General features: G+C 34.1%; 4 protein-coding genes across 5 annotated transcripts in view; 3 read left to right on the top strand and 1 right to left on the bottom strand.

Annotated features, from left to right (window-relative positions):
* LOC123706740 (rapamycin-insensitive companion of mTOR) overlaps nt 1-17,622 on the top strand; it is a 28,067-nt gene extending 10,445 nt beyond the window's left edge. The window contains exons 12-24 of the mRNA XM_045656122.1: nt 16-394; nt 1,046-1,269; nt 2,429-2,642; nt 3,039-3,303; nt 4,221-4,710; nt 6,465-6,583; nt 7,092-7,182; nt 7,989-8,141; nt 8,783-8,944; nt 11,230-11,333; nt 12,297-12,488; nt 13,975-14,090; nt 14,686-17,622. Coding sequence (XP_045512078.1) covers nt 16-394; nt 1,046-1,269; nt 2,429-2,642; nt 3,039-3,303; nt 4,221-4,710; nt 6,465-6,583; nt 7,092-7,182; nt 7,989-8,141; nt 8,783-8,944; nt 11,230-11,333; nt 12,297-12,488; nt 13,975-14,090; nt 14,686-14,904 — 2,728 coding nt within the window. The 3' untranslated portion in view covers nt 14,905-17,622. The remainder of the gene's footprint in view (nt 1-15; nt 395-1,045; nt 1,270-2,428; nt 2,643-3,038; nt 3,304-4,220; nt 4,711-6,464; nt 6,584-7,091; nt 7,183-7,988; nt 8,142-8,782; nt 8,945-11,229; nt 11,334-12,296; nt 12,489-13,974; nt 14,091-14,685) is intronic.
* Nucleotides 17,623-19,988: 2,366 nt separating this feature from the next.
* On the top strand, nt 19,989-20,961 carry LOC123706746 (transmembrane protein 242). Its single transcript, XM_045656131.1, has 4 exons — nt 19,989-20,268; nt 20,341-20,442; nt 20,564-20,700; nt 20,770-20,961. The coding sequence occupies exons 1-4, from the start codon at nt 20,235-20,237 to the stop codon at nt 20,905-20,907; spliced, it is 411 nt and encodes a 136-aa protein (XP_045512087.1). The 5' UTR covers nt 19,989-20,234; the 3' UTR covers nt 20,908-20,961.
* Nucleotides 20,949-22,661, bottom strand: LOC123706745 (programmed cell death protein 2). Of its 2 annotated transcripts, none has more exons than XM_045656129.1 (6): nt 22,324-22,661; nt 22,055-22,252; nt 21,829-21,987; nt 21,634-21,720; nt 21,205-21,501; nt 20,949-21,101 (listed from the first exon to the last, which is right to left on the bottom strand). In XM_045656129.1, exons 1-6 carry the CDS (start codon nt 22,501-22,503, stop codon nt 20,949-20,951), a joined length of 1,074 nt encoding a protein of 357 aa, XP_045512085.1. In that variant the 5' UTR covers nt 22,504-22,661. The 2 variants fall into 2 exon arrangements, with proteins under 2 accessions (XP_045512085.1, XP_045512086.1); XM_045656130.1 differs by having other exon boundaries at nt 22,073-22,252; nt 22,324-22,658.
* Nucleotides 22,662-24,528: 1,867 nt separating this feature from the next.
* On the top strand, nt 24,529-26,012 carry LOC123706744 (tRNA-dihydrouridine(20a/20b) synthase [NAD(P)+]-like). Its single transcript, XM_045656128.1, has 2 exons — nt 24,529-24,798; nt 24,960-26,012. The coding sequence occupies exons 1-2, from the start codon at nt 24,674-24,676 to the stop codon at nt 26,005-26,007; spliced, it is 1,173 nt and encodes a 390-aa protein (XP_045512084.1). The 5' UTR covers nt 24,529-24,673; the 3' UTR covers nt 26,008-26,012.
* The last annotated feature ends 68 nt before the right edge of the window (nt 26,013-26,080 follow it).

Here is a 26,080-nt window from a genome sequence, read left to right as displayed (position 1 = left end):
CAAATTTCGTTTCAGTCTCTTGGATTTAGCGACGAAAACACACCACAGTTGTTACGTTAAACTCGTTATATCGAGTCTAGATTATACGCTAGATGCGAGTCCGAGAGATATTCTGGCGAAAACATTAACGTGCAATAACCAAGCATCGAGGTTGTACGCGACTCAATTTTTAAACGTCCTCATACGTGCCTCGAGAAAGTCCCGCGATCTGATACGGAAGAAGACGAAGTTGAAAAAGAATTTGCTTCAAGATATGTATTCGCGTGATGAGGAGTTCGAAGGTGTCGATATGGATACGTGGGTGCTTCAGATGTTGGTTGGGCAGATTAAGGACGAGTCGAAGGTCGTCGTTAAAAATGCCCTCGCTATATTGGAGGAGGCCTATACAGTTCCTGTAAGTAGAATTTTGAGTTACTAAATATATAATAGGGAATGTCGATATTTTATTATAAAGGAATTTAAAGAATGTTTTTACTGCCTTAATAGACGTGGATCGTGTGTTTGTTACCATGGTTACGTTGGTCCATATAAATAATTGGAAACCACGGTTACAGTGCTAATTTTAGTTTCGTCATTCAGGTTTTAGAAGGCCGTATTAGTAGTTTCTTTCAAATTGTGTTTACACTGTTATAAAAAATCCCGGTGCGTTACAGATTTGACAATAAGATTGATTTAGTTTATATTTGCGCATCAGTCTTAACCTTCTAGGATAGTTTCCCAACGTGGGGACACGGCGGGATAAGGGAAACTATATGAAAACTTATATAAATTATTTGTAACTTGAATTTCAGTTTTTGTTATGATTTGAAAATCTCCTTACTGTGTTTCGTTACCAATTTCCCAGTAATTTCTTAAGTGAACAATTCAATTCTGTAACATAAAAATTATCTTTGGTAAATGGGACACGGACAAAAATAAACACTGGGAAAATACTGTCCTAGGGCATAGACAAAAAGATTCTGTAAAATCAGAGATCAAAAATACCTTGTATTTAAAAACATTTACCACCAGTCTTATCGAGTAATATCGAGGTAATTTTCAACAGATTTATCAAGAAAAATTAATGTCACTAAGAGACAAATTGGGTGAAAATTGTCAATTGGATCGAGATGGGGAAGCCAGGTGCGCGGAATCGGGTCCCGGCGGTGACCACGCCTACTTGCTCTGGCTGGGCGTGCACATGGCCGCCGCGAGACACGCCCCTCACGATCACGCCGTGGCGTTCATACACAAACATCTCAGTTATTGGGATAAGTCATATAATTACAGGTGAGATGTTCTAGAATTATGAAGTCGCAGAAATCTTCGTCATTATGTAGTGGGCAAAGTTCGAGATCAAGTTTTTTTTTATAAAACAGGGGGCAATCGGGCAGGAGGCTCACCTAATGTTAAGTGATACCGCCGCCCATGGACACTCTCCATGCCAGAGGGCTCGCGAGTGCGTTGCCGGCCTTTTAAGAAAATACACGAATAATGTAGTATCTAAAATTTAGATTGATTCCTTTTAACATACAAATAACACTTAATAGCTGGGAGCTGGCAAGTATTTAAGTACATTGTATACTCTATATAACGACACTGAAGGGACTGCATTTTATAGAGTTGTCGTTAAATAGAGAAAAGAAAAATGTATAGATAATCCATGATTCCTACTTATTAGTCATGGTGAACACCATACTACACGTGCAAGCAATCCCAATTTGTCAACAAAACAACGAATTTCTTAGAAAGTTCGTATGCTTGATGCCGACAGTCGAGTTTATTGCGGCCTAGGATAATAAAGCGACAAAAGAACGTACACAGCTGCGCAGTTTTTACTAATTTTAGCAACTTAATAGCCTCTCAATAACGAAAACAATTGAGTACTTTCAATTGTTTTCGTTATTGAGAGGGTAATGCTATGTAGAGTGTATCATTGTTTGGAAGACAAGCTAAACCAACCAAAGCCAATTGATTTCGACGCAAGTAGTAATAGTATACCTTTTTGAAAACAATTGAGTACTTTCAATTGTTTTCGTTATTGAGAGGGTAATGCTATGTAGAGTGTATCATTGTATGGAAGACAAGCTAAACCAACCAAAGCCAATTGATTTCGACGCAAGTAGTAATAGTATACCTTTTTTGTTTTATAATTTTAATTGCCGCTACCATGAAGGCAGGCGTGTTCCCTAATATTCCTCATCGTATAATTTTCGCCATCATTTTTGAATAGACTGTCACATGAGCAAATCATATAAATATTTTTCTCGCCAGCTTCCTACTTCCCTATTAGAAAAGTAATTATCAGATATATTATAGAAATCTGAGTCCCAGAACTGAATGTGATACTGGATAGTTCAATGTTTTAATATGTCATAGCTGGGAAGATATTTTGTCTCGTTTATTTCTTTACAAAGTGATAAGGACAAAACATTTATTGTGTTTTTAGGTATGTACGCTTAGTGGAGGCTGAAGTCCACGAAGCGTTAACATTAAGCGAAGGTATACGCAGATCGCGCGGGACTCGTCGTTCCGCTCGTCCGCCACCGCATATACTTGCCGCTCTCGCTATGCTCGCAGCGCCCGCTTCTGCCTCCGCTTGTGTTGCAGCACCACCCTTCGCCCGGCCGTTGTTGGCTGCTGCATTACCTTCGCATTATAAGGTATAGTTTATGATACATTTTTATTAGTATGGACGTCGATTATTACTTTAAGACTAGAAACCAATATTCATGCGTTGTTTGATTTTTCTAATTATTTGATACATGTCAGAGAAACGGCGTAACTGTCAGCTGCCGCTGTCATTATGTTATAGAAATTGTAATTTATCAACGTCAAAGTCAAAGTCATTCAAAACTGTTAATACTAGTACATAGTTTACTATAAATTAACTAATTTGACTTTGACATAACGATAACGTATACGTAGCTTTGACATATGACAAGGATCTGACAGCAACGCCATTGTCTCCGACATGCATAATTTATGGGCTACACAAAAATGGCAAAAACCGTAAATGAATGTAGATTATTTTTGATTTACATTCAACTTTTTCACAGACTTTACAGCGCAAGAGCTGCTCAAACGAGCAAGAAGTGATGGATTTGAAAGCGTCTTTATGGGCAGTAGGCAACGCTGCTATCACATCCCACGGCCTACAAGTTCTAATGGGCCTCACTAATAACCTTCTAGAAGATTCTGTGCCCGTACACGTGGTACAACTAGCGAAATACTGCCCGGTCTATTCTGTGCGTGCGACCGCCTTTTATGTTTTGGGACTTATTGGCAGTACATATGATGGCGCAAACCTACTTTCGGAATTAGGTAACTTTTTTTTCCTAAGAAAATTTGGTCCAGCGATTTTCTCGTAAATATTTGGGTAGAGTATTTACATTTGAGTTCTTTAAGTTACTTTTAATAAGTTATTTTAAAGACATTACAAAATGTTCCGTTTTCCGATGATTTTTTTATTGATGCTAAAACGACACTGCGTTTTAACTATTTACCACGCTTACTACTAGGAATAACAACCAAAAGTTATATTTAAACCTATTATCGTGACTAACTTTAATATTTATTCATAGCATTCAGAACTATTATATATAGACTGTTCGCTTTTACGGAATCAAAACTGGTGTTTTTTCGTGCCATTTTTCTCTGCACTATCCTCAAAGTTTAAGGAATAATCTCGAATTGGTAGTGTTTTCGTGTTTTTCACTTAGAAACGTATTTCTTATTACAATTTCTTAAAAAATCTCAATACAAACACTCCACATTTATAGTCGATGCATTATGAAGTGAGGCTTTGGGTTATAAATGATATTTATCTGTCTGTCTCGCTCGCACTTATAGGTCTTATGGGGAGGTGTAGTGTGCGTAACTTTTTTGTCGATTGTCAATTCTTTTAAAAACAAGAGCACGTTGAGAATCACAGTTAGAGCGTTGATGTCATTATTTAATTTCTTGTAAACCACGTTAGAAAAAAATGTCCATTGTGCGTATTGCGTAATGGAATGTAAGTCGAGTAATAAGTGTCTTAAAAAAAAATCTTATATTTATACTAAAATAACAACTCTTACTCAAATCTTAATCAAAATTGAGTTGAGAACATAACTGTATACTAAATACTAGGTACTTTCTATAATAGGGTTCTTTGTACTTAACAAAAGATAAATTTACGACCCAAGTGCCTATAATTAAGAGAAAGTTGCGTCGACTTTAGGATTTATTTGAATTTACAGGATGGCTCTGCGTGCGTCATACGCGTCACGACCAATTCCCCGTAATCGCAGACGAGAATTACCTCCAGCGGAGTGAAAAAGGCTTCTTCGTGACGTCACCCCAACGAAACTTCGACATCGACCTAAGCGAGCATTCCGACCAAAGTACAGCAGAGAGTTATTCTGAAACCAGACTGAATCGGACATTGGGCGCCTCCATAGACGAACGTGATGTGGTCGATCACAAAATGGGGTACGAATCGGATAAGAGGAAATCTCAAACTCTTCCCACCCAGGGCTGTTCCCACGAGAGGTCCCTGACGGAGTCCCGTACGGTGGATATTTTGAGGGATTGTTCAACGTACGAACGCAGTGGGAGGATGCATATGGAGAATAGACTGTTGGGGAGAATGAACTCGCTGGAACATGAAGGAAGAGTTCGGAATACGAGCGAGAGCAGCACGAGCGGTGTCAGCAGTTGTGACTCGTTTTTGGGCAAATATGCTATTCCGTAAGTATTATATAAATATATATATTAATTTTTTAAAAAATGCGTGCGTGTACTAATTTACACACGTAAGAAGTGAAACTTCTTGATGACCTTATTTTTAAAAAAATGATCTACTATATGCAAGTTTACAGAAGTTGGTTAAAATAGGTTAACGAACGGCTTTTATTATCAAAGACATGAATACAAATGACACAATTATTTAATTTTACCTTATTACTACTAAGATTATTACAAAATTTCATTAATCGTTATTATATATTTTTATTTATTAATGCCTTCGAATCTCTTCGAATCAACCGTGTTAGGAACAAGAAAAAGATGGCGCGTAACCGAAAAATGTGACGGTAATTTTTTTCCAACGCCAAAAACAAGTTTCTCTTCAAAAAACAAAAGACGATATGTTAAAAAAGAGAAATGCTTTACCAATACCAGTATATTTGTCCATTACGATTAAGGTGTTTTTTATATAACAAGGGGAAAACGGGCAGGATGTTAAATGATACCACCGCCCATAGGCACTCACATTGTCAGAGGACTCGTATGTACGTTGCCGGTCTTATCTGACTAATACAGTGGATTTTATTTATATTAACGGCCTTGGTAAGACAATTTAGCTATAGCGACGGTAAAACTCTTGAATTCGAAGGTTTTAAAAAAAATGTATCCCGTATTTGGATGTAACAACGAGGTATAGCAACCTTTTTTTGATGAATGATTTGTAATAAAATCCTATAAATACCATGCAGATATTGTGACTGGAATTAGCCCACAAACAGGCAGTAGACAGTTGTCTTTCGTTTACACATGGTCAGCAAATGGAGTGTATTCTTTTAGAAGATACGTATTCGATATTAGAGTTATTTTCGAAGATTCGTCCAATTTCCAGGAAACTAAAATTAAAAATTTCAATATCTTACAAGTCTAAAGGTTACCAAAATCGATGATTGGAGTACTCAATCCATCAATATCATGGAATCCTGACATTGACTGAGCGACATTGGGAATTATCCAGTATTTTAGATGGCTTAGCAATTGTATCTGTTGTACTGTCCAAAATCAATCCAAAATCAAATCAAAATTAAAAAAAAATTGGTTATATTTTTTTGTTACCTTCGAAACTTCGTACGCTTCGTTACATTTATAGAAAAACTAATAACATCATACTTAAAAATGCGGCCTTCTCTTCCAGGCAACCATAATAAGGAAAAAACTAAAAAAGGAAATATGGGTAAAGTGCAAGAAAAAAACATACAAATGATACAAAAAAATAATTACAAACCTAATCTCACGGCTTCATGAATTAAGGAAAAATTAAAAGAACTACAAGAATTACAAAAGTCACGATTCAGTAGGATAGGATATGGTTAAGAAATGTTATTTTACTAGTTCTCACATCGAGGTACCAAGGGGGTTGGACATTCCTACTTTATCATATGTAGAAAAAGCCAAAATACGTTCGTGCCAGTAGAAAGGAGTATTCTCGGAATTCAATTACACGACAAACATAAATGTGAATATACTCGCAGAAAAACAAAAAGCCACGTAGGCCGTAATACAGATGACAGAGTCTCAAACAGTAGCCGTACAGTAGTAGTAGTAGTCCATAGGAATACACCGCGAAAGGTCGGAAAATTTTAAATTTAAAATTATGTAAAATAATTATAAGTTTATAATGATACAAATAGCTTTAATCCGGTTAAAAAATTGTTTTCTTTCAATCTATTTGATGTTTTAACCTTACTCTTGTTTTAAAGGGACCGTGTGCTGACTCTAAGTCCGATACCCAGTTCGTCGAGTCTGTACGGCATGAAAGGCACCACGGCTACTCATAGGCCGCGACTGCAAGAGACTCAACGACGGATTTCTACCTCTAGTAAGTATATCGGTTTGAAAGCCATTGGCCTATCTTTGGAAATAAATTTTTTGGCCCAAACCAACCGAAGTGGGACATAGAAAACAATGGATATTTCTTCCTGTCTTTAAAGGAAATTATAGTGAGGAAACCATGCCTTAGACCCAGAAAGTTCACGGCGTGTGTTAGGGAGTTACGTTTCTCCTAGAAACCACCACACTGGTTGTTTCGTGGTCGTTTGTTGGTCATTTGTGGTTTATATGATGGTGGTAGCAGCTAGACCAAGGATAAACAAAACAAATAGCGCCACTGGATTTTTTTTTCATACGTGTTATTCTTCAAAAAAAATTTTTTTTAAGAATAACAAGTATAAAAATAAGTTCTAAATTTAAAAATCTAACAATATTTTACGTATATGAAAGTAGATCATTTATTAACTAAACTTAACACACAATGTCTGTTACCGTAATTACTTGTGAATTACTAAAACATCTGTAAATTGGGTTTTATATATTTTGAACTTCGATAGGTTTCACTGCCCCCGATGTGGCCAGCTCTCCTCCGAGCCAGAAGGATATGAGTGGATATGCAACTATTCAGTCATTGAACAAACATAGACGGTACGTTGTTATACAGGATGAGGTAACACCTTTTTTGCTTGCTTGAGTGTTCTAATTGATATAAATGATAAACATTTTTTTTTCTACTATGGCATAAAAATACCCATTCTTAATAAGCAAGTCTAATAATACATTACTATAAGAAAGCATGCGTAGTTCTTAATTTAATTTATATGTAAAAGTTGCAATATCCAGAATCACACTTAAATACATTTTAATGGGTGGGTACTATATAGTTTGAATAACAATATTTTGTTTTTTCGATACACGGTTCAGAAATAACCAGATCCATCTATGGCCAATTTTTCAATGTTACTTTTTAAGTCAGCTATCATTTAGTATTTAATTAAAAAAAGGGTATTTGCAATGTTTTTTGACAGCCAGTAATATTTTTATAAATTCGTGATCGATCTCTTTGGTGATGTACTAACATTCATATTCATATAGCGGATGTTGGAATGTTAGAATCATTCATCCAAAGCAAAAATCCTCTCATAGTTGCTTCTCGCACCTTCTATTGCACCTGCGCACTTTTAAGGTTTTCGCCATTGTTTACAATCTCGAGCTCAGTAGTTTAGTTGCGAGTCAGTTGCATTTCGGTCCTCTTCGAAGCATAACGCATAATAATATGAGAACCCGCACTCTTGAACAATTTAAAGAGTTTTACGCGAATAATAAATCTTCTAGTTCGCGTCCTCAACAACATTCAAATTATTTAATACCTAGACATTATCCAAGATTACAGGAAACTTATTTTTTTTTAATAGATGAGATAAAAATAATATTACTATATATTTTCGTACCAGGCCTCACGTATCCGAGGGTGCAGCAACAAGTTCCAGCGACATTGATGAACTGGTGTGGCTGTTACCTGACTTTAACAGACGTAAGCCGAATAAGCCCTACTCCTCTGTCAGGGAACGGTCCAAGTCTTATAGAGAGAAGATGGCGAAGATCAGGTAAGATCAGAAAATTTTAAAGAAACGATTTCTTAGGACATAGGACTTAGGATCCTTCAATAAAAGAGCATACCAATTCTTAAAAGGCAGGCAACGCACTCGCGAGTCGTCTGGCATTGAGAGGCATAGGCGGCGGTATCACTTAACATCAGCCTCCTGCCCGTTTGCCCACTGTTCTATAAAAAATAAATTCTCCACTTAGCTAAGAGAGAAAGAAAAAGGACAGTAATAGGTAAACATATTTGTGTCTCTCTCACACCTCTGCCTGCGAATCTCTCGATCTTACTGCTACAAGTTACTAATAAGTAAAGTGTCCATAGTTAAATTCTAATATTGCAAAATAGCTTAATTCATGTAGGTAACCAAGTACACTTATGAACGTCTACAAAAACATATTAAATTGATTCTAAATTTACATTTACTGCTATTATTTACATATCAAAAAGTACCTAGTACGTTATATACTGTCTAATAATATTAATTAAGCTCGCGTGATGGCAATACATAATACTACACTAGTAAGTGTTGTCCGCATTGTGTTAGACTTCATTTGATTGAAAGTTATAAAAACATTTTTTTTTACTTAAACCTGTCTAAATTGTTTTAGAGAAAATGTTCCCTAACCGTCGTTGTTGTTTCAGTATGGTAGAAGAAGACTGGCGGCCTTTGTGTCAAACGGAAGGAGAACGAGCGCGTGATGGACGGAATAGTTGCGGACAAGTTGTTTTGTCTGCACCTGACATCCCACCACCACACTATATGGCCATCTGTCTACCTAGAGATCTTGCACAGTTGTTCCCAGTGTAAGTCTCATTATTTTTAATGCGGTTCAACAGTTACGTTCGGTGGTGGTTGTTGGAGGGTACTTCAAATATATGAAACACTTTATTTGAAGCTATAATCCTTTAAAACATGAGCTTATAACTAACTTAAATTAGGGGTAGTCGTGTTGCGACGCTGGACTAACAAAAATGTAACTTGACTTTGAGTGGAGTGACACATCTGTCGCCTATAAAGAATATAAGTGTATTCGACCTTATCGGAAACTCTCATTTTAAATTGTAAAATACAGAACATTCTCATATTATGTGTATTAAAATTTATGAGTGTGGGAAAAACTAAAGGTCATATTTTTGCTTCATATGTAAGAAGATCGGTTACATTTGCCTTTCTAATTATTTACTATAATATATATGTAATTTATTAATGTTAGGTTACATAACTGAAGTCGTAATTTAAGTGTAAAAAGGCACATTACGAAATAAATACAGACACAGAGAACACAATACAAATATTACATAAAATAGATAATTTAATATTAGGTCCTTACATATGAAATTGGCGTTTTGTCGTACTGGCCACATTGACCTCAAATATCTCTTTGGTTAGGAATTTCAAATTCAAATTTGTACAGCTATTTACTCATGTATTTGTGCTTCGATGACCGTCATTCATTTGTTTTTTTCTTCTGTTTTTTTTTCTGTTTGGGTCACTCATTTTACAAAATGGAAAACTTAAAGTATCGCATTATTTACGAGTACGAGTTCCGCCGTGGCACTAGTGCTGCGGAAACGACTCGAAGGGTGAATGATGTGTATGGCGGTCATGTTGCAAAAGAAAACACAGTTCGTTTTTGGTTCCAACGTTTTCGTTCTGGAAATTTCGACCTGCAGAACAAGCCCCGTGGACGGCCTGAGACCCAAGTTCGCAAGCAAGCAAACCGGCAAACGCGCGTCGACTGCTGCGTTACATTACTGAACCGGCACAATAATGGAGGTATTTTAAACCGAATCATTACCTGTGATGAAAAATGGATTCTTTACGATAATCGGAAGCGCTCAGCGCAATGGTTGGACCCTGGCCAGCCAGCCAAATCCTGCCCCAAGCTAAAATTAACCCCAAAGAAGTTACTTGTAAGCGTCTGGTGGACTAGTGCCGGTATTGTTCATTGCAGTTTTCTCAAACCTGGCCAGACTATTACGGCTGATGTCTATTGTCAGAAATTGCAAACCATGATGGAAAAGCTAACGGCTAAACAACCTAGGCTGGTCAATCGCTCCACGCCACTTCTACTTCACGACAACGCTAGACCACACACTGCACAACAGACGGCTACCAAATTAGAAGAGCTTTAATTGGAATGTCTAAGACATCTCCCCCTCCCTCCCAGGTACTCCCCGGACCTTGCTCCAACAGATTACCATTTTTTTCGAAATTTGGACAACTTCTTGCAAGGGAAAAAATTTAACTCTGATGGGGCAGTCCAAATCGCCTTCCCAGATTTTATTGATTGCCGTCCGACTGGTTTTTTTAGTAAAGGGATCAATGAACTACCTATGAGATGGCAAAAGTGCATAGAAAACAATGGTTCATACTTTGATTAATTAAATATATTATATTTAAAAATTTTCGACTTTTTGTTCCTCCCATACAAAACGCCAATTTCGCGCCATTTATGTATTGGTGACATAATAATGGCTTAGTTTCGTTTATATATAAGACTTTTTGCTTAACATATAGTATATTTGGTCCTTCGAGATTTAAGACACTAATAAAAGATATATCGATAAAATTATTTCTTGAAATCTGAATCGAGGATATTATTGAATAAATTTCACCCTTTTCATATATATATTTCGCAGTAAAGTATTTAAATCAGAGAGTTAATTTAATCTCTAGACAGTTAATTAAAGATCGATATTCAATCAAGTCGCTAGCATTTTGATTTAAATAAAGCAGCGTCGGAAACGTTTAACTTTATGTCTGACCGAAAGCCAGCGTGTTGATTAATAATATAAAACAAGACTATACCATGATTATTTCATTTGTTATTTAATGTAAACACTTTGTCAAAGGATTGAAGTTATGTATTATTATACACTACTAAATGTCGGGCAACGTTTAAGTATTGCGTAACGAATGTGTTGAAGCGGGAGGGGTTACGTTCCAGTACTTTGTGGCCACGAAACGTTTTAATTAAGGGGGGGGGGGGGGTAAATACCGAAAGCTTTATGGCGCGATACATCGGGGTTAAAAAAATGCGTTAGATAAAACTGGAACTTAATAATTATTTTATTAATAATTTCAGGGAGGAAACAAAAGATGAAAATGTTGAAAGTGAAAAGTCGCGTCCTCGACTACCCTCTTTTGCAGAAAACGTCGAAAAGCGAGTTACACCAGATGTTAATAAAGGTATGGTAAAACTTTTTCTATGGAATCAGTATCATATTCAACATTATTGATGCGTGTTACGCCTCGCGTATGATGTTAAAATTAGAAGAAATTGTTGTAAACAGTTAAATACTTTTTACCGCGCTCCACCACTATCTTGGTGAAGAGTTCAACATAGTGTTACTGCTCACTGAAGTTTTTCCGAATCAATTCCACGTAGGGCCCTTAAATAATAGAAAATAGCGTAACCTTAAAAGGCCGGCAACGCACTTGCGAGCCTTCTGGAAATGTTTTCATGGGCGGTATCACATCCATCAGGTGGGCCTCCTGGCCATTTCCCTTCTATTGTTAAAAAAAAAAATATTATTATATATCTATATTTACTTTATTATGGAAGTATATATTTTAACTTTTTTATGGTGGGAACCCTGACGGAGGTGTTATTTAGTTAAATGGGTTCCGAAATCTTACACATTGTAATGCATATTTATTTATAATGAATAAACATTTATTTTATATTATTTTCTTACTAACTTTAAAACTATTAATAAAAAATGGATTTAAGTCGCGAATTTTTTACATGAATTTTCCTTACCTTCCTTACCTGTAGTGAAGGGATCCTGGATCGAAACATTAATCGATCCGGTTGTGTTAGCATACATTATTTATTTATTAGAAAATACAGAACTTTTAACACAAATTGGTCACTATTTGTTCGTCGCCTCCGCCCGAATACTATTATTACTTAAAAACAAAGTTAAATACTTGAATTAATTACTAGTTTCTTTAAATTTTACTTTTCGTAAATGTTCGTATATATTATGTATTCCATTTTTGGCACTGTAGGTGGCCATGTTAGGTGTAGGATTACGAAATAAATTTATTAATTAAACAAAATAAAGAATAGAAAATTCAAACTTGAATTATATAATATACCATTCAAACAACTCACTGAAAACTGATGGACCTTTTCATAAATTCCAGATCCCACCGCCATAGATAAGAAAGCGAACGAAAACGATTACGATGATAGTTACGTGAAGGACGTCAGTGCGAGTACGTTGGTAGCATCGAGTGCACGTCCCGGGAAATGGAAGCACGGGACAAGGGACTGCCTTGCCTGTGTCAGGACTCGGCCTCCATCCTCTCATGAGTTGAGAGAGGCATTTTTTGCGGGTATTAAAAAAATAATTTTTATAAGTTTCATATATTTATGATTAAAGACATTAAAAGGAAAATTAATTAAAAAAAGTGCCTAATTTTGTGTAATGTAAAAAAGGATTATCGATTTTTCTCGTATTTTTCTAAATTAAAAGTAAGATCTAAAAGTATTGATGACAATAAAAAAGTGACATAAAACAGATTCAAAATAAAATGTCAGTTTGACATTTCAATATTGAAATTAAGGGATATTATCAATAGAGAGGAGAATGATTTGTGATCTGTCAAAGTTAAAAATATAATTTTAAACCTGTATTATTAGTATTTTTTTAAATTAGATTCATATTAAGGAGCTTTCGGCTGGAGCTAACATAAATAATAATGTCCAAGGAGCTAAAAGCTTAATTGAGTTTATTATAATATCGTTAGGTAAATCTTAAATATCTTTTACTGTTAACATAATTATGATAATAACGATAGCCTTTTAATTGAGATACTTTTACATTTAAACACGTTTCTATTTCAATCTTGTAGGTATCTGTGTGTCCTTTTTTGGCAAATGCCTTCTCGAAATCCCGCCACTCCTCTCTATACTGTGCCACTCTCTGCTATGTTCTTAATTTGGTATATCCACCTTCTAAGTTGTCCTCCCCATTTTCGTTTGCCTTTGGCACCAGTTTAGTACTTTTTCGCTCCAGTTTTCTGTTCCTCTTTCCGTGTGTGCCCCCCCCCCATTTCCTCTTTAGTTTATTTATTGTTATTGTAATATCTGTTACCTTAGTCTATTTTTTCCTTCTCTAACATACATTATTGCATCGATCTTTGACACACATGTAGCTTTTGTATGTTGTTACACGCTTTAGTGGGCCCCGTGTTTGAGATCCATATGTTAGTAAAGGTATTTTACAAGTATTGAGAAGCTTTCTTTTAATTCTTGCTCGTTTGCTTATTTTTCATGACGACTTTATTGTTTACATAATAACTAAACCATCCTCAAGTTGCCTACATTAAAAATTTTGCAACTACAACCACAAGACCTTTACTCTCCATTTAATTCTTCAATTTATGATTGTACGTTTCTTCCATATCTTGACATTGTCTCTGGTTTGAAAGTACGCCATCTTTGTTTATCCATCCATCGCCATCTATGGTGTTATTATTTTAAATGTTCATTAAGAAGTTATGTATAAAGCATCCTTTGTCCCCTTTTATTTTGTAATGTTGTAATCTTTTTTTAAATATACGAATAAAGAGCAACATACTCGATTGAAAGAAAACAATTTATTAACCGGCTTATAGCTATTTGTAATTATAAACTTATAATTATTTTACATAATTTTAAATTTAACTTTTTCCGACGTTTCGCATGCTTTACAGCGTGCGTGGTCACAGTTTCTGAACAGTTGAAAACAAAAAATTGTTTTATTTCAATGAGTAAAAGCTATGTTAACCAAAGACAATACAACATACTCGATACGTATATACCATATTGTTATTTTAGAGCTGGAAGGTGCTAGTGGAGATGGTACTGACAGCCCTTCATCCATGGAAAACATGCCTCAAGCGCAGCTCCTACACCACGTCATGTATATGTCCAACCCCATTCACCTAAGACAGGTAATTGGCCATAGTAGACGCAGATTGACTGTATTTATTTTCAGAAAAATAAATCAGTGGACCTACAACCTTTTTAGGTTTGGGCCTCAGATATCTGTATCTGTTACATGATCATTTGTCAATCTAAAGGGCTAGGTGATTAGCCTGATACACGCTGTCGACTTATTGAGTCTAAGGCTAGCCGGTTTTTTCACGATGTTTTTCTTGCACCGTTCACGCGAATGTTAAATACGTACGTAGACAGAGAGTCCATTGGTGCAAAGCCGGGGATCGAACCTACAACCCTAGGAATAAGAGTCTCTCTCTAAGAATATTATTACTTAATTATCTGAAGTTAAATACTAATAATACATCTTCTGTATATATACCCATATCAAATTTTACTTCACCAGGAATCGAATCCAGAAGTAAATAATGGTGGTCCTCTTCCAATTCGAGATCATACGTTCACTTACAGAACTGTCATACGGCAAGGTTACCACATAAGTTAAATAGCTATTGTACTGAATATTTAGTTTCTTGAGGGGTTATTCTCAGATGACGTCACTAGGGTTTTGTAAGGGAGAGTCAATAAGAGATTTTTTTTTACCTGCAGTGCCGCTCCGCCCTACTATCTCTAAAGCAACGTCACCCGGAGATATTCCGCAGTGCGTGCGTGTATTCGGACGTATGCGGCGCGCTTTCTCGCGACACATACATGCTGTGCGCCCGGCGTTTCTTGCAAGAATTGTTCTTAGATACGAGTTTCGAATGCTTCAGTACGGATTTGGCCACGATATTAGCGAGACATACACCCACCAAAATTGATACATAGTGAAGGTAGGAAGATTATTTTGTGGCCTACCTTCATTTTTTAAAACGAACGTCAAATGTTTTTCTTTGTGGTTCTAAATGTAATAATTGCGCTATTTTACATGTCAAATTTTGTAGTCATTCTGAAGGCACATATTTCGGAAAGAAGTATTTAATCCAATCTTGAGCAGTGTAAAGTTGCAGAGAAAATGTAATTGTGTTTGGAAATTTTACAAATAGTTCAGTTATTCCAGTAATAATGAATCATGTTCCTGAGTTTTAGACTGATTTTTCATTTACGAATGAACTTTATGTTAATTATTGTCATAACTTCTGAATATGTAACAAAAATCTCGTTACTTTTATAAATAGTGTAAAATTATTACAACTATTCTAAATCTATGTTTTAGTCTAATCTGTGGGTAAGATTCAGAAACGTGTCATGCCTATGGTTCCCGTATGTCAAAGTCAAATCCTTTTTTGACGTATGGCCGTAAGAATTAGCGCTAAAACTCGTTTTTGAATATCATTATAAAAAACTATGTAAATCTTTGAATTGGCACATAGGTTTAACTCTGTATTTGTCAATGAATTTATTCAAATATAATGAAAACGTGAAATTTGAGTATGTTGGTGTCTATGAAGAATCAAGTTCAACGTAAATATTGTATTTTATCCCCTATATTTTAATAAATAAGTAACACCTAGGATCTTGGGGTATTAAACTCGAGTTAGACTCCCATGTTATGTCATAAATAATATATCTTTGACATACAAGTCAATATCAAAGTCAAGTCAAGTTTATGTCAAAACATATTGCATTGAGTCACACTTGGCCCTAAGTCTCGTTTCTGAATCTTAAGGTTACACGTTGAAAATATGACTAAATCATTAACAATTAAGAGAGAACACACAAAAAATAGATTAAAATTACATTTTTTATTATATTAAAGATAACGAGATTTTTGTTACATACACAAACTTATTCATAAAGAAACTAAAAGCCTCAAATAGGTGTTATTTGTCCTTATTAGTATCATATGTGGATGTGACAAAACATTCTTTAACTAATTGAGGTTTATAGTGTATTTATGACAAACAATATTCTCCACGGAACGTTCATTGAAAGTAGGTATTAAAGGTATATAAATACGCCTTATGTAAATAATTAAATTAGCTTCTATGTAATCATAGGTAACTAATAGGCTACGATGCTTGGGTTTTATTTATTTCGTTATTTAATGCTAACTAGGTGTACGTTTTGTGTAGTGCGAGTGATTGTTTTCTCAATATCATAGTATTAGTGCCGTCGCGAAATCGATTTTTGACAATATTGTAAAGTGAGTTCTGATTAATTTACAGCAGTAATATAATATTTACATTCTGCATCCTCTAAACTAAGTAATTTATCCCACCAGGGGTCATAGACACGTGCGGCGGACGTCACGCATGTGATAGCTGATCACGCTTGTCGCAGGAAATATTTGTCTAAGGCCCCAAATGTCTTGTTATTCCACAGACGCGTAGATTAAATGCGTATTCGTATTTAACATTAATATAGTATTTACCAATTCATGATTATTGAAAAGCTTATTTCAGGTGAAGTCACTTTGATTTTCTCTATATTATTAAAATTTTTAGTCTGGATAACTAGTTTTATATACACCAATAGTAAAATGACGAATATGCGTTTAATACGTAGTCTGTGGTCAATTGATCTTGTAAACATACGATATGACGCCATTGTGTTCAATTTTATAACTACCGTGCATTTATCCGTTTATTGTTAAACTCGATAACAGTAGGGTTATTCAATACTTTGGAATCTTTCACGAAATTGGAATGGCGATATTAATTACGTCTACCGCAAAATACCTTTATCTAGGTTTTTTATAAAGCACCGACAATCTGTGCCTACAAACAGTACGATGAAGTCATATTTTGAATCGCCAAAGTTATTTCGAACTCTAAGCCTTTATTCAACTTCGACAGGGGCTTTCGGATGGTCCACTCAGTGATTAGACTGCTCGAGGATCCTTACTTTAGGTTGGAGGTAACAGGACCAACTTGGTTCCTCCACAATGGTTTCCTTAAAATTGTCTTTGTCTGAGTGTCAGAGACAAGTTTGAGAGCGAACTAAGTCTCCCATCTGTCATGAAGTCATACGAGTTTGACAGATGACAGAGTTAGTCCGCGCTTAGATGTGTCTCTGATTTTTTTTCTTATTACGTCCAGACGTTAAATCAATTCCATATGTAGAGAATCACCTTACTGTTCACGTTATTTAATAAATAATTATAACTAAGTATTAAGTGTAGAATAAACTTCAGGTGTCAGTACCTATCACGAGTGTATTCCATAAAGGAAATTGTACATAACAGTATTTCCAATATAGAACTGACATGAATAAAGTTGACGTAACTGCATTTATCCTAGACACAGGCTATAAGAAAATTTGTTATCTACGAAATCATATTGTACGACACAGCGTACGTTTGTTTATTTGTCCTATTTGAAATATATATAGTGCTAGTCTGCATAACTAAAATTAATTTAGTTGTCTGTTAAAAGTCAATACAATCCGAATCATAACAATAGTGCCATTCACCTGGTTCCTTATAATAATAATTCGAAAATCAATCGTTATTAAAATACTACTTAGTAATCAGCCATTCTACAGTTTATTATTATAATATAATTTTATACTACCCAATACTGTGTTTTATTTTTAAAAGAGATAGAGGCCTCAAGATATCTGATATTTCTTCATAATATTTAAATGGATTATTTATTGGTTTATGTATTTTCTCTTCATATTTGTTTCTAAAAATTGGTTATTATAAAATTATATATTACACAAAAAGTAAACCTACTTACATTTGAATACCCAGAAGAATATTTATTCTTATGTGCATTTTTTGTTTCCTTCGGAATAAAAGTAAGTTAGATCAGGCCTCTGTGCGGTTCTGAAACTTTCTGCCAGTAACCGTACAACCTCTTATTGCATAGAATAAGGTGACTGAGGAGGTGGGAAATTGTGAGATGTTTGATATCAGAAGTTTTCATTTAAATTTTATTCATTAATTAAAAGGATTTAGTGCGTTAGATAAGTCAGCAATAATTTTCGAAATTATCTCAGTTTTTATGAACGAAGTTTTCATGACATTACCAGTTCGTATGACATCAATCACATTGATGGCAAACAACTGCAGTATTTACAAATGGATTCTGAAATTTAGTATCGAACACTTGTTGATCACCTATGTCTGCTATTACTGCTTGCTATGTAAGAACCAAAAAAAAATAGTAGGAAAGATAATAAATACTAAAAGGTGTAAAAGCCCCAACCAGTCCATATTTTGTAAATGACTGGTGGTGAAATAACAGGTCTAAGAAGGTGCGGTGCTACTAGTAAGAAAGTGGGGCAATTATATCACTATTCTGTTCTTAAGTGCATTTTTTTTAGTTTTCGCAGCTAATATCTGTTTTTTCAGATAAATAATCTCACAAAGACTTTACAATGTTCTTAACATCGTGAAAAGTGACATTTTATGTTGTAATTAAATTATTCCTCTTTTATGGATAAAAATAGATGGGACTACACACTGATAAAGTAAAAGTATTAGGACACCTCCCGAATTATTGATAATTTCTCGAATAAGTCACACCGCCACCCATGAACACTACCAGAAATCTTTTCTTGAAAGGCCTTAAGTCGAATAGGTTTTATAAAACGCCTATGTGTGCTTGGCAAAAATTGCCTTTGGTAGAATTGCGTATTCTGCCTCGACGTCAAATTAAGAAACTGCGCTGCCGGTATTAATCAGAACAATTGCTCCGAACACTCAATAGAAAATGCGGTCAATTAAAATGCGCCTTTACAAAACCGAATTAAGATTTAAAACCAATTAGCATTATTTTGAATTATACTTTGACAGAAATCTCTGAAATACCACTTGTGTTATAGAGGAACTATAATAGTTATAACAAATCAATCCTGTTCTCAAAAAATGTTCGTATAAATCGATGTTTACAAACCTTAATAGGACGATTTAAACTTTATAAGGGTAATTTAAAGCTCAGCTATATCACAAAATCATTTTTTTGCAAAGTTTTTGTGTTAATATCGTCCCATTATTGAGTTTTATTTAACTGAAATCTAAAAAATAATCAGGCGCATTATGGCGACAGTAAACACTGGCAAAGACCAACTAAGAGTTCTATCTCGTATACTGGTGACGTTGGGGGTTGGTAACACCTGCTTATAACAGAGCCTTCGTAAAATGGAGAAGTAATGTAAACCTTTAGGCATTTTATGAATAGATAGTGTTTTCTGTATAAACTTATAGAGCTAAAATATATCGTCAGAGCTTTATACAATAATCAATCTCTTTTTTTGTACACCATTTTATCTTCCTTATCAATGGCTGTATAGCCCCATATGGGATTTAACCTTCGCAAGTATCTTTTGCCATCTTATTTATTTTGAACTTCTTGTGTACCATAATCGAACTCCAACTGTTTCGAGGTCTTTGACAACTCCATCCCACCAACGCATCCTCGGTATATCGGGATTGTCTTGCCACTAAGTTGTGAAATAGTAAGGTGGGGTATAACGTTTGCCCAGCTTTTCTGTGATATAAGATTTAATTATGAGGCAAAACTTTTAGTTGAGTTACTACTAATAATTGAGATTTAAGATCAGTGTTCTTCCATATTTTTTTCCAAACTCTATAGTTATAGCCATAATATAATGTGAGAGCCCTAACTAAGCCCGAGACCTCTAGCTACGATTTCAGCGAAGGGTTGAAAGGTAGAAAAATATGTTTGCTTCATGACTCACTGGAACTGTACGGAATCTCCTACTCAATGTTGTCTCACGAAACGGACCATAGTATCTCTATGATGAAGTTTTTTATAGAGCCTATTTTTAATGTATGACCTTACCCATCAATTAGGGTAGGCCACTGTTTTTAGGCATCCAAAATAAGACATGGCTTTTGGTAATATGTGGGTACTTTAACTATTACAGACAGCTTATACTGACAGCTGACACATATGACTAGTGGTGATTTTATTGAAGGACGTCATGTCATTTGTTAAATGTATTAAAAAAAGAGTTTATATCTTAAAGAAAAATTGTTGTATAAAGTGATACTAATATTTAATACCAATTTCTTTATTTAAAGTATAACTTTTGTGCAATACCGTGATAACTTTTTTTGCACTTATTTCAAATGTAACTAAGTACTTATTCTATATAGTTCTTGGTTATGTATAATTTACCAAGTACCAGTACCATAATAAAATGATTTATTTATAAATGAGGATACTAATGAGCACTCATAAATTATGACAGACCCACAGCGTTTGGAAAGAATAAAAGGCATGTATTATTTAAATTTTATTCTTATTTAACTTAATTTAAATAACTTTACTTTAATAGATTTTTTTAAAGGTGGTGCTTTCCTAGCAGCAGTCGCAGGCATATCTGCATTTGTTGGCTTTGGTGCAACGTTAGCAGCAGCTAGAAAATCTGACCCAAAATATTTTAATAAAGGTAAATAAAAGTTGAATTATTTTTAATAGGCTTCATAAAATCCTGTGGATTTTTTGAAATATAGAATTGCATATTATGTTTTAATGAAACATTTACTGATCATCAATATTTTTTCTAATAGGAATACAAGGGAGTGCCGAACTAGCAGATGCCGGAGCTATTCTGGCCCTAAGAGCACTTGGATGGGGTACTATTTATGCAGTTGCTGGTACATCATGTCTTTGTTATGGTATATGGAAATTGTCTGGTGCTAAAGATGTGAGTTTCTAATATAGTCTTTAACAAAATTTGTTTCAAAATAGTCATAAATATTATTGTTTCTTGTAGCTTAAAGACTTTCGTATCAAAATGGGGAATATGCTGCCAATACTGCCAAAGAATAACCCACCAAAATCAAGGACAGAATTCAGTGGATTAAATGATCTCCTAACCTATTTATCAGAAGACTATGGGAAGAAGAAATAAAACTATACCATTATGATGTTATGAATAGTACAAATATATATTTATGTAGTCAAATCTTGTTTAATTACAATTTCTTCTTTGTATGCCGGCCCTTTATTACAACTCTGTTTGCAGGTATATATTGCTAGCACTCCCCAATCAATGCTATTAAGTTCTATACCAACATTTATAAAGTTTAGAAGTTGTGGCATGATCTGAAAAATATAATCATACTATAACAGTTAGCAACTATGTATGAATATAAATAAACAAAATAAAAGAAACATTAAATCATCCAATCAAATATTCAGAAATTACCTGAAATTCATACTGCCTTTCTTCATTACAGTATTGACAATTAGGCACATCGATTAGGACATTGCTATTTCCAGTTATCCAGAGTGGGGTACCACCTTTATCATACCGTAACACTTGATCAGGATGCCTTGCAATTCTCTTATTAAATTTATTAAATACTTTGTCTTCAGGGATGTTTCTACTATATTCTTCTAGTTCACTATCATTAACATCATTCATTGTTCCCGCTTTTTGCTCCTGTATTAGTTTTCTCAATTTTTCCATCTCTTCATTGGTGTCAACATCTTTAACATCTTCCTGTCAAGTCATGCAGATAAAGACATGGCTATGTTACTTAGAATAAAAAGCTACTTAAAATAAATCTTAGCATTTGGTATTATATATAAAATTATTTAAGTTTTTAATATTTTTTAAATAAATAAAACTTACTTCATCTTCCTCATCAACGATAAGTTCCCACTCTTTGAAGAGCAGATCTTTTCCAGACTCTGTTATAGTAAAATAGTGGTCATCAATCTGTAAAAATTACTTGATAAGGCATAATATGGAGCATCAATTTTACAAAGATAAATGTTGGTATTTGGGTTAGTTTAGTTACTAAAGCCTAACTTAAAACTTAACTACCTCTGAGACATTTGTACAGGATTCTTTGTGACCTTTCTGCCAATGTAATATTTGGTGCTTTCTACAACAGTAGTAAACATTTTTACAATTTGAACAGTGTGATGGTGCCTTCAACCCACAGACATGACATAGTTTTGTCCATTTATCCATTGGGAATACCTGCAGAATAGAATCATTAAATATTAATTACTTCTTATTAAGGACATTTTTTTATATGGGTATATACCATTTTTATTAAAACTACCTCTTCCTTATTTTCTTCATAAGGTTGAAATGAATAAAATTCATTCTTTCTTGGCAGCTGACAACGGAATACTTTTATATTATCAGAGTTATTTAATCGACAACATGAACCATTCTTACAAATGAACACAAAAAGTGTTCGATGAAAGGTATCGTCTTGCTCTTCAAATGGAGCATATATCTGAAACAATTTTATATACATAATTACAAACAATTACGAGATCTCGTATTTATGAAAATTACTTAACTTACTTGACACAAAAACATCATAACATCAGTGCAGTGTTTACAAGTGAGCTCGGTTGGTGATAGGACATTACTTAAATTTAACCAGGAAGGTTTCCCTCCCACTTTACTTGGGAAAAATCTTGGATGTAATAACCAGGAATCCTTTTCTTCTACATAACCTATATCCACACCTTTGTTAGACATTTCAAACAATACGCAGTACGAAAGTTTAAATATTAATATCAGTAGTTAATAAATTGTTAATTATAAATTTTATTGCATTTGCTTTTTTATGTTCTAATGTTCAATAAGTGTGTAATTCATTATTCAATTGGTATCCACAGGACACCCGATAGAGTTCATCGTGAACAAGTCACAGACTAGAAGGACCTGAGAAGATCATGGTTGGATTCGTTCGCAAGTCATAACGAAGAAAAATGCGCGGGAAAATTCGTTCATAGTCGACGTATTTTTCACGGTGGTGAAAATTTTATTTAATTTTACTAGTAAAAATGCAGAGGATAAACTGGTAGTAGTAGTATTATATGTAATCTTTATATCATTTTTGTGTATAGTGTCATCGTGTAGTTCGTAAATTTTTGTCATTTCTGTAACTATTGTGTGAAATTATAAAGATGAAATGTCTTAACTGCAATATTTTGGAAACGAAAAAGTTAAAAGCCTTTATTTCGACTTTCAGCGTAACAAGAATGGTCTAGTTCGCGGGTTCCAGATTCCAGAGCCTAAAAATGGCTGTGATCTGGTTGACAAAAATAAAGAGGGAGAAAATTTGATGTCAAAGAAATTATATTAGCATTATTAACTACTTATATAAACTCAAACTTACTGAACAGTCCCACGTTGCCTCTATTAATAAAAAGTAAAATCAATTAATGGATATCAGGAGAATTCAATGGAATATAATAAATAAATTCATTTTCCTGTTGTCGCGTCATTTAAAACGTGGTTGAAGCCAGTATACCTATTTAGGATCCGCAGATATACCTCCTTGCGTGATGATTAATTTGATGGCCATGGTGGCTTAACATTACTTGTCAGGAGCTCATTTAATTTCTTGAAATATCGTTTCCTTCATTAACCTCAAACGATGCCATCAATGTTGTTGGCATAAAAATTGATAATATTTCTATTGTTACATATTTTATCTCGCTGGTTCCTCTTTTGTTAACAGTTAAAAGACCCGTCTGCAGGATCAGTGGATGGGATTTGCTAAAAACCAAACTTTCATGTATATTTATAATTAAGAGAATATATATGTATCAAGTTGCCTATAGAGATTTAGCCGCTAATATTTTAAATTATTGTTGGGAAAAAAAATTGTTCACTTGTTTTTTAAAGAAGATATCGTCTACATAACGGCAATTTACTTAAAGAGTTAAAAAAATCATGGTTGCCATCGCGCACCTGGCCGCACCTCTTCGCAGCCAGGTGTAATTAATTAGGTATGATTTCGATACATTTATACGTTTATAACGTACCTTTATCAATTATGTATCAAATTGAAGGTAAAATATTATCATATATGGATGCCTAATTAAATATGCAAATAAGCGTTGCGGGCTGTTAAAGATGATAAATATTTAAGCTAGAGTGAAAGAAATCTATCGCGTAACATCATTTGTCAGACGAGGATTGCGATTGCCGTCTGTGCGACGCTTTTAAGCCATTGCACATTCGTCGTAAGTATATTATCTCATCATTTAGCAAGACTACGTATTGTTGATATTAATATTTGTGAGTGTAGAGAAGCTATTGGTGACCCCGACCATATTCTCTTTTCTTGTTCCCGAAATGACCACACCTCTATACTGAATTGCTAATTCTACATGATCCGTTTCAGACTAAAATCTCCTGCCTTTTGCTTTATCCTTTATTGTTATAATGTATTAACTTCTTTCATAATCAATAATAATATTGAGATTTAATTTTTAACCAGCTTCTCCCTGTTTCCTTTTGATGTCTTTGTTTATTTTTTTCTCGCATGTTTCCCTACTTTTAACTTGAAACTGGCAAAAGTTATGAGTAAAATGTGCCATAAAAAAGTTTATGATGACTTTTTATCTTATTTTTTTTTTCTATAACTATCCTTATAGTCGATACCTCTTCTCTTTGGGTAGTGTTAGTTTGTATAAATTAATGTGTTTTAGTAACATTAAAAACCAATAGTGATCTGTGGAGTGTGGTTAGATTAGATGTTGTTTATCTGTGCTTATTGCTTTTTGTGGTTTGTGCATGATTAATAAATAATAAAATCACATTTTATTCATGCTTGTCAGCAAGATAAATCATCACAGAAATTGATTTTATATTTTAATCCATAATATAATGGGATACACAATATATTTTGTTTAGAATGGAAAAGCATAAGACAAATGTTATAAACCTCTTCAATAACGCCAAAGAAGAAAAAACTTATTTAAAAATAAGTGCTCCTATGGTTAGATACAGCAGGGTGCAGTTTCGAAGCTTGGTTAAAAAGTCGGTAGCTTTCATATTTTTTATATTACTCTGTTTAGTTTTTGGTATTTTTGTAGTCAGCTTTGTGAAAAAATCTATATCTCATTATTATTTAGTTAGTTATTTTTGTATTTATTACTTCACCGTAATAGTAATGGGAAACGCAACCCTCTCTGTTTCAGGTATAATGTGGATTTGGCTTTTACTCCAATGATTTTAGCAAATGCCTTTTGTCAAAACTCCAAAGCTCGTTATAATGAGTTTTTGACTACAACACAAGATACACCTTTGATTGTCCAGTTTGCTGCTAACAATGAAAATGACTTTTTAGATGCCTCTAAGTTAGTCTATCCCTACGCTGATGGAGTGGATTTAAATTGTGGTTGTCCACAAAGGTGGGCCATGAAAGATGGTTATGGATGTGCATTACTGTCTAAACCCGAAATAATTCATGATTTAGTAAGAGCAGTTAAAAGTAATATATCAAATGATTTCACAGTTTCGGTTAAAGTAAGACTTTTAAGTGACATTAGTACTACAATTGTCATGTGTCAGCAGCTTGAGAATTGTGGAGTTGATTTTCTTACTCTTCATGGTCGAACTCCTGATCAGAAAAGCAGTGAAGCAATCAATGAAGAAGCTATGTCAGATGTGTTTAGTGCTTTGAAAATACCTTGTATTGCTAATGGGGGTATAAGAACTTTGCAGGATGCAGATGAATTGTATACAAAGTTAAATTGTGATGGTGTTATGGCAGCAAGTGGGTTACTATCCAACCCAGCTTTGTTTAGTGGAGCCATTACTACTACAGTAGAATGTATAAAAACATGGATGGAGTTAAAGAATTTAAGTAAGGATAAAATAACATTTCAATGTTATCACCACCATTTAGTTTTTATGCTCGAAAAAACCCTTAGTAAAAAACAAAAACAAATTTTTAATTATCTGCAAACATTTGAAGATGTTGATAATTTTTTATTTAAACATATAATTTCAGACAGTTATGCTAATCAAGAGGACATTGGTGATTTTATAAAATGTTATTATGACGAAAAAATAACTCTTAAACATAATAAAAAATGTAGAGGTTGTGGATTTAGTGTGCATTATTGTGTTTGTATAAAGTATGATCAACAGGCAAGTGATGGTAGTTTTTTTACTACTTATGTAAAGACTTATGATGATTTAGACTATATGGACAGTAATATATTTGAAGAAAAAGTTTTATAGCACAATGAGAAGTTTTATTTTAAACATTGTCAATAGAAATTTTAAAAAGTTTATGGGGAACATTTAGTTTTTA

This window comes from Pieris brassicae, chromosome 3, assembly GCF_905147105.1.
Source record: "Pieris brassicae chromosome 3, ilPieBrab1.1, whole genome shotgun sequence".
In the NCBI taxonomy this organism is placed as follows: Eukaryota; Metazoa; Arthropoda; class Insecta; order Lepidoptera; family Pieridae; genus Pieris; species Pieris brassicae.
This window is presented reverse-complemented; position numbering and strand designations above follow the sequence as displayed.

Bases quoted from the DNA above. Each gene is read 5' to 3' on its own strand.
- LOC123706744 (XM_045656128.1), top strand. From the start codon at position 24,674: ATGGAAAAGCATAAGACAAATGTTATAAACCTCTTCAATAACGCCAAA. The intron at 24,799-24,959 runs GTCGGTAGCTTT...TCTCTGTTTCAG, and splicing joins TTTCGAAGCTTGGTTAAAAA to GTATAATGTGGATTTGGCTT.
- LOC123706746 (XM_045656131.1), top strand. From the start codon at position 20,235: ATGACAGACCCACAGCGTTTGGAAAGAATAAAAG. The intron at 20,269-20,340 runs GCATGTATTATT...ATTTTTTTAAAG, and splicing joins GCGTTTGGAAAGAATAAAAG to GTGGTGCTTTCCTAGCAGCA. The intron at 20,701-20,769 runs GTGAGTTTCTAA...TGTTTCTTGTAG, and splicing joins AATTGTCTGGTGCTAAAGAT to CTTAAAGACTTTCGTATCAA.
- LOC123706745 (XM_045656129.1), bottom strand. From the start codon at position 22,503: ATGTCTAACAAAGGTGTGGATATAGGTTATGTAGAAGAAAAGGATTCC. The intron at 22,253-22,323 runs GTAAGTTAAGTA...AAATTGTTTCAG, and splicing joins TTATGATGTTTTTGTGTCAA to ATATATGCTCCATTTGAAGA. The intron at 21,721-21,828 runs GTAGTTAAGTTT...TAATTTTTACAG, and splicing joins CCTGTACAAATGTCTCAGAG to ATTGATGACCACTATTTTAC.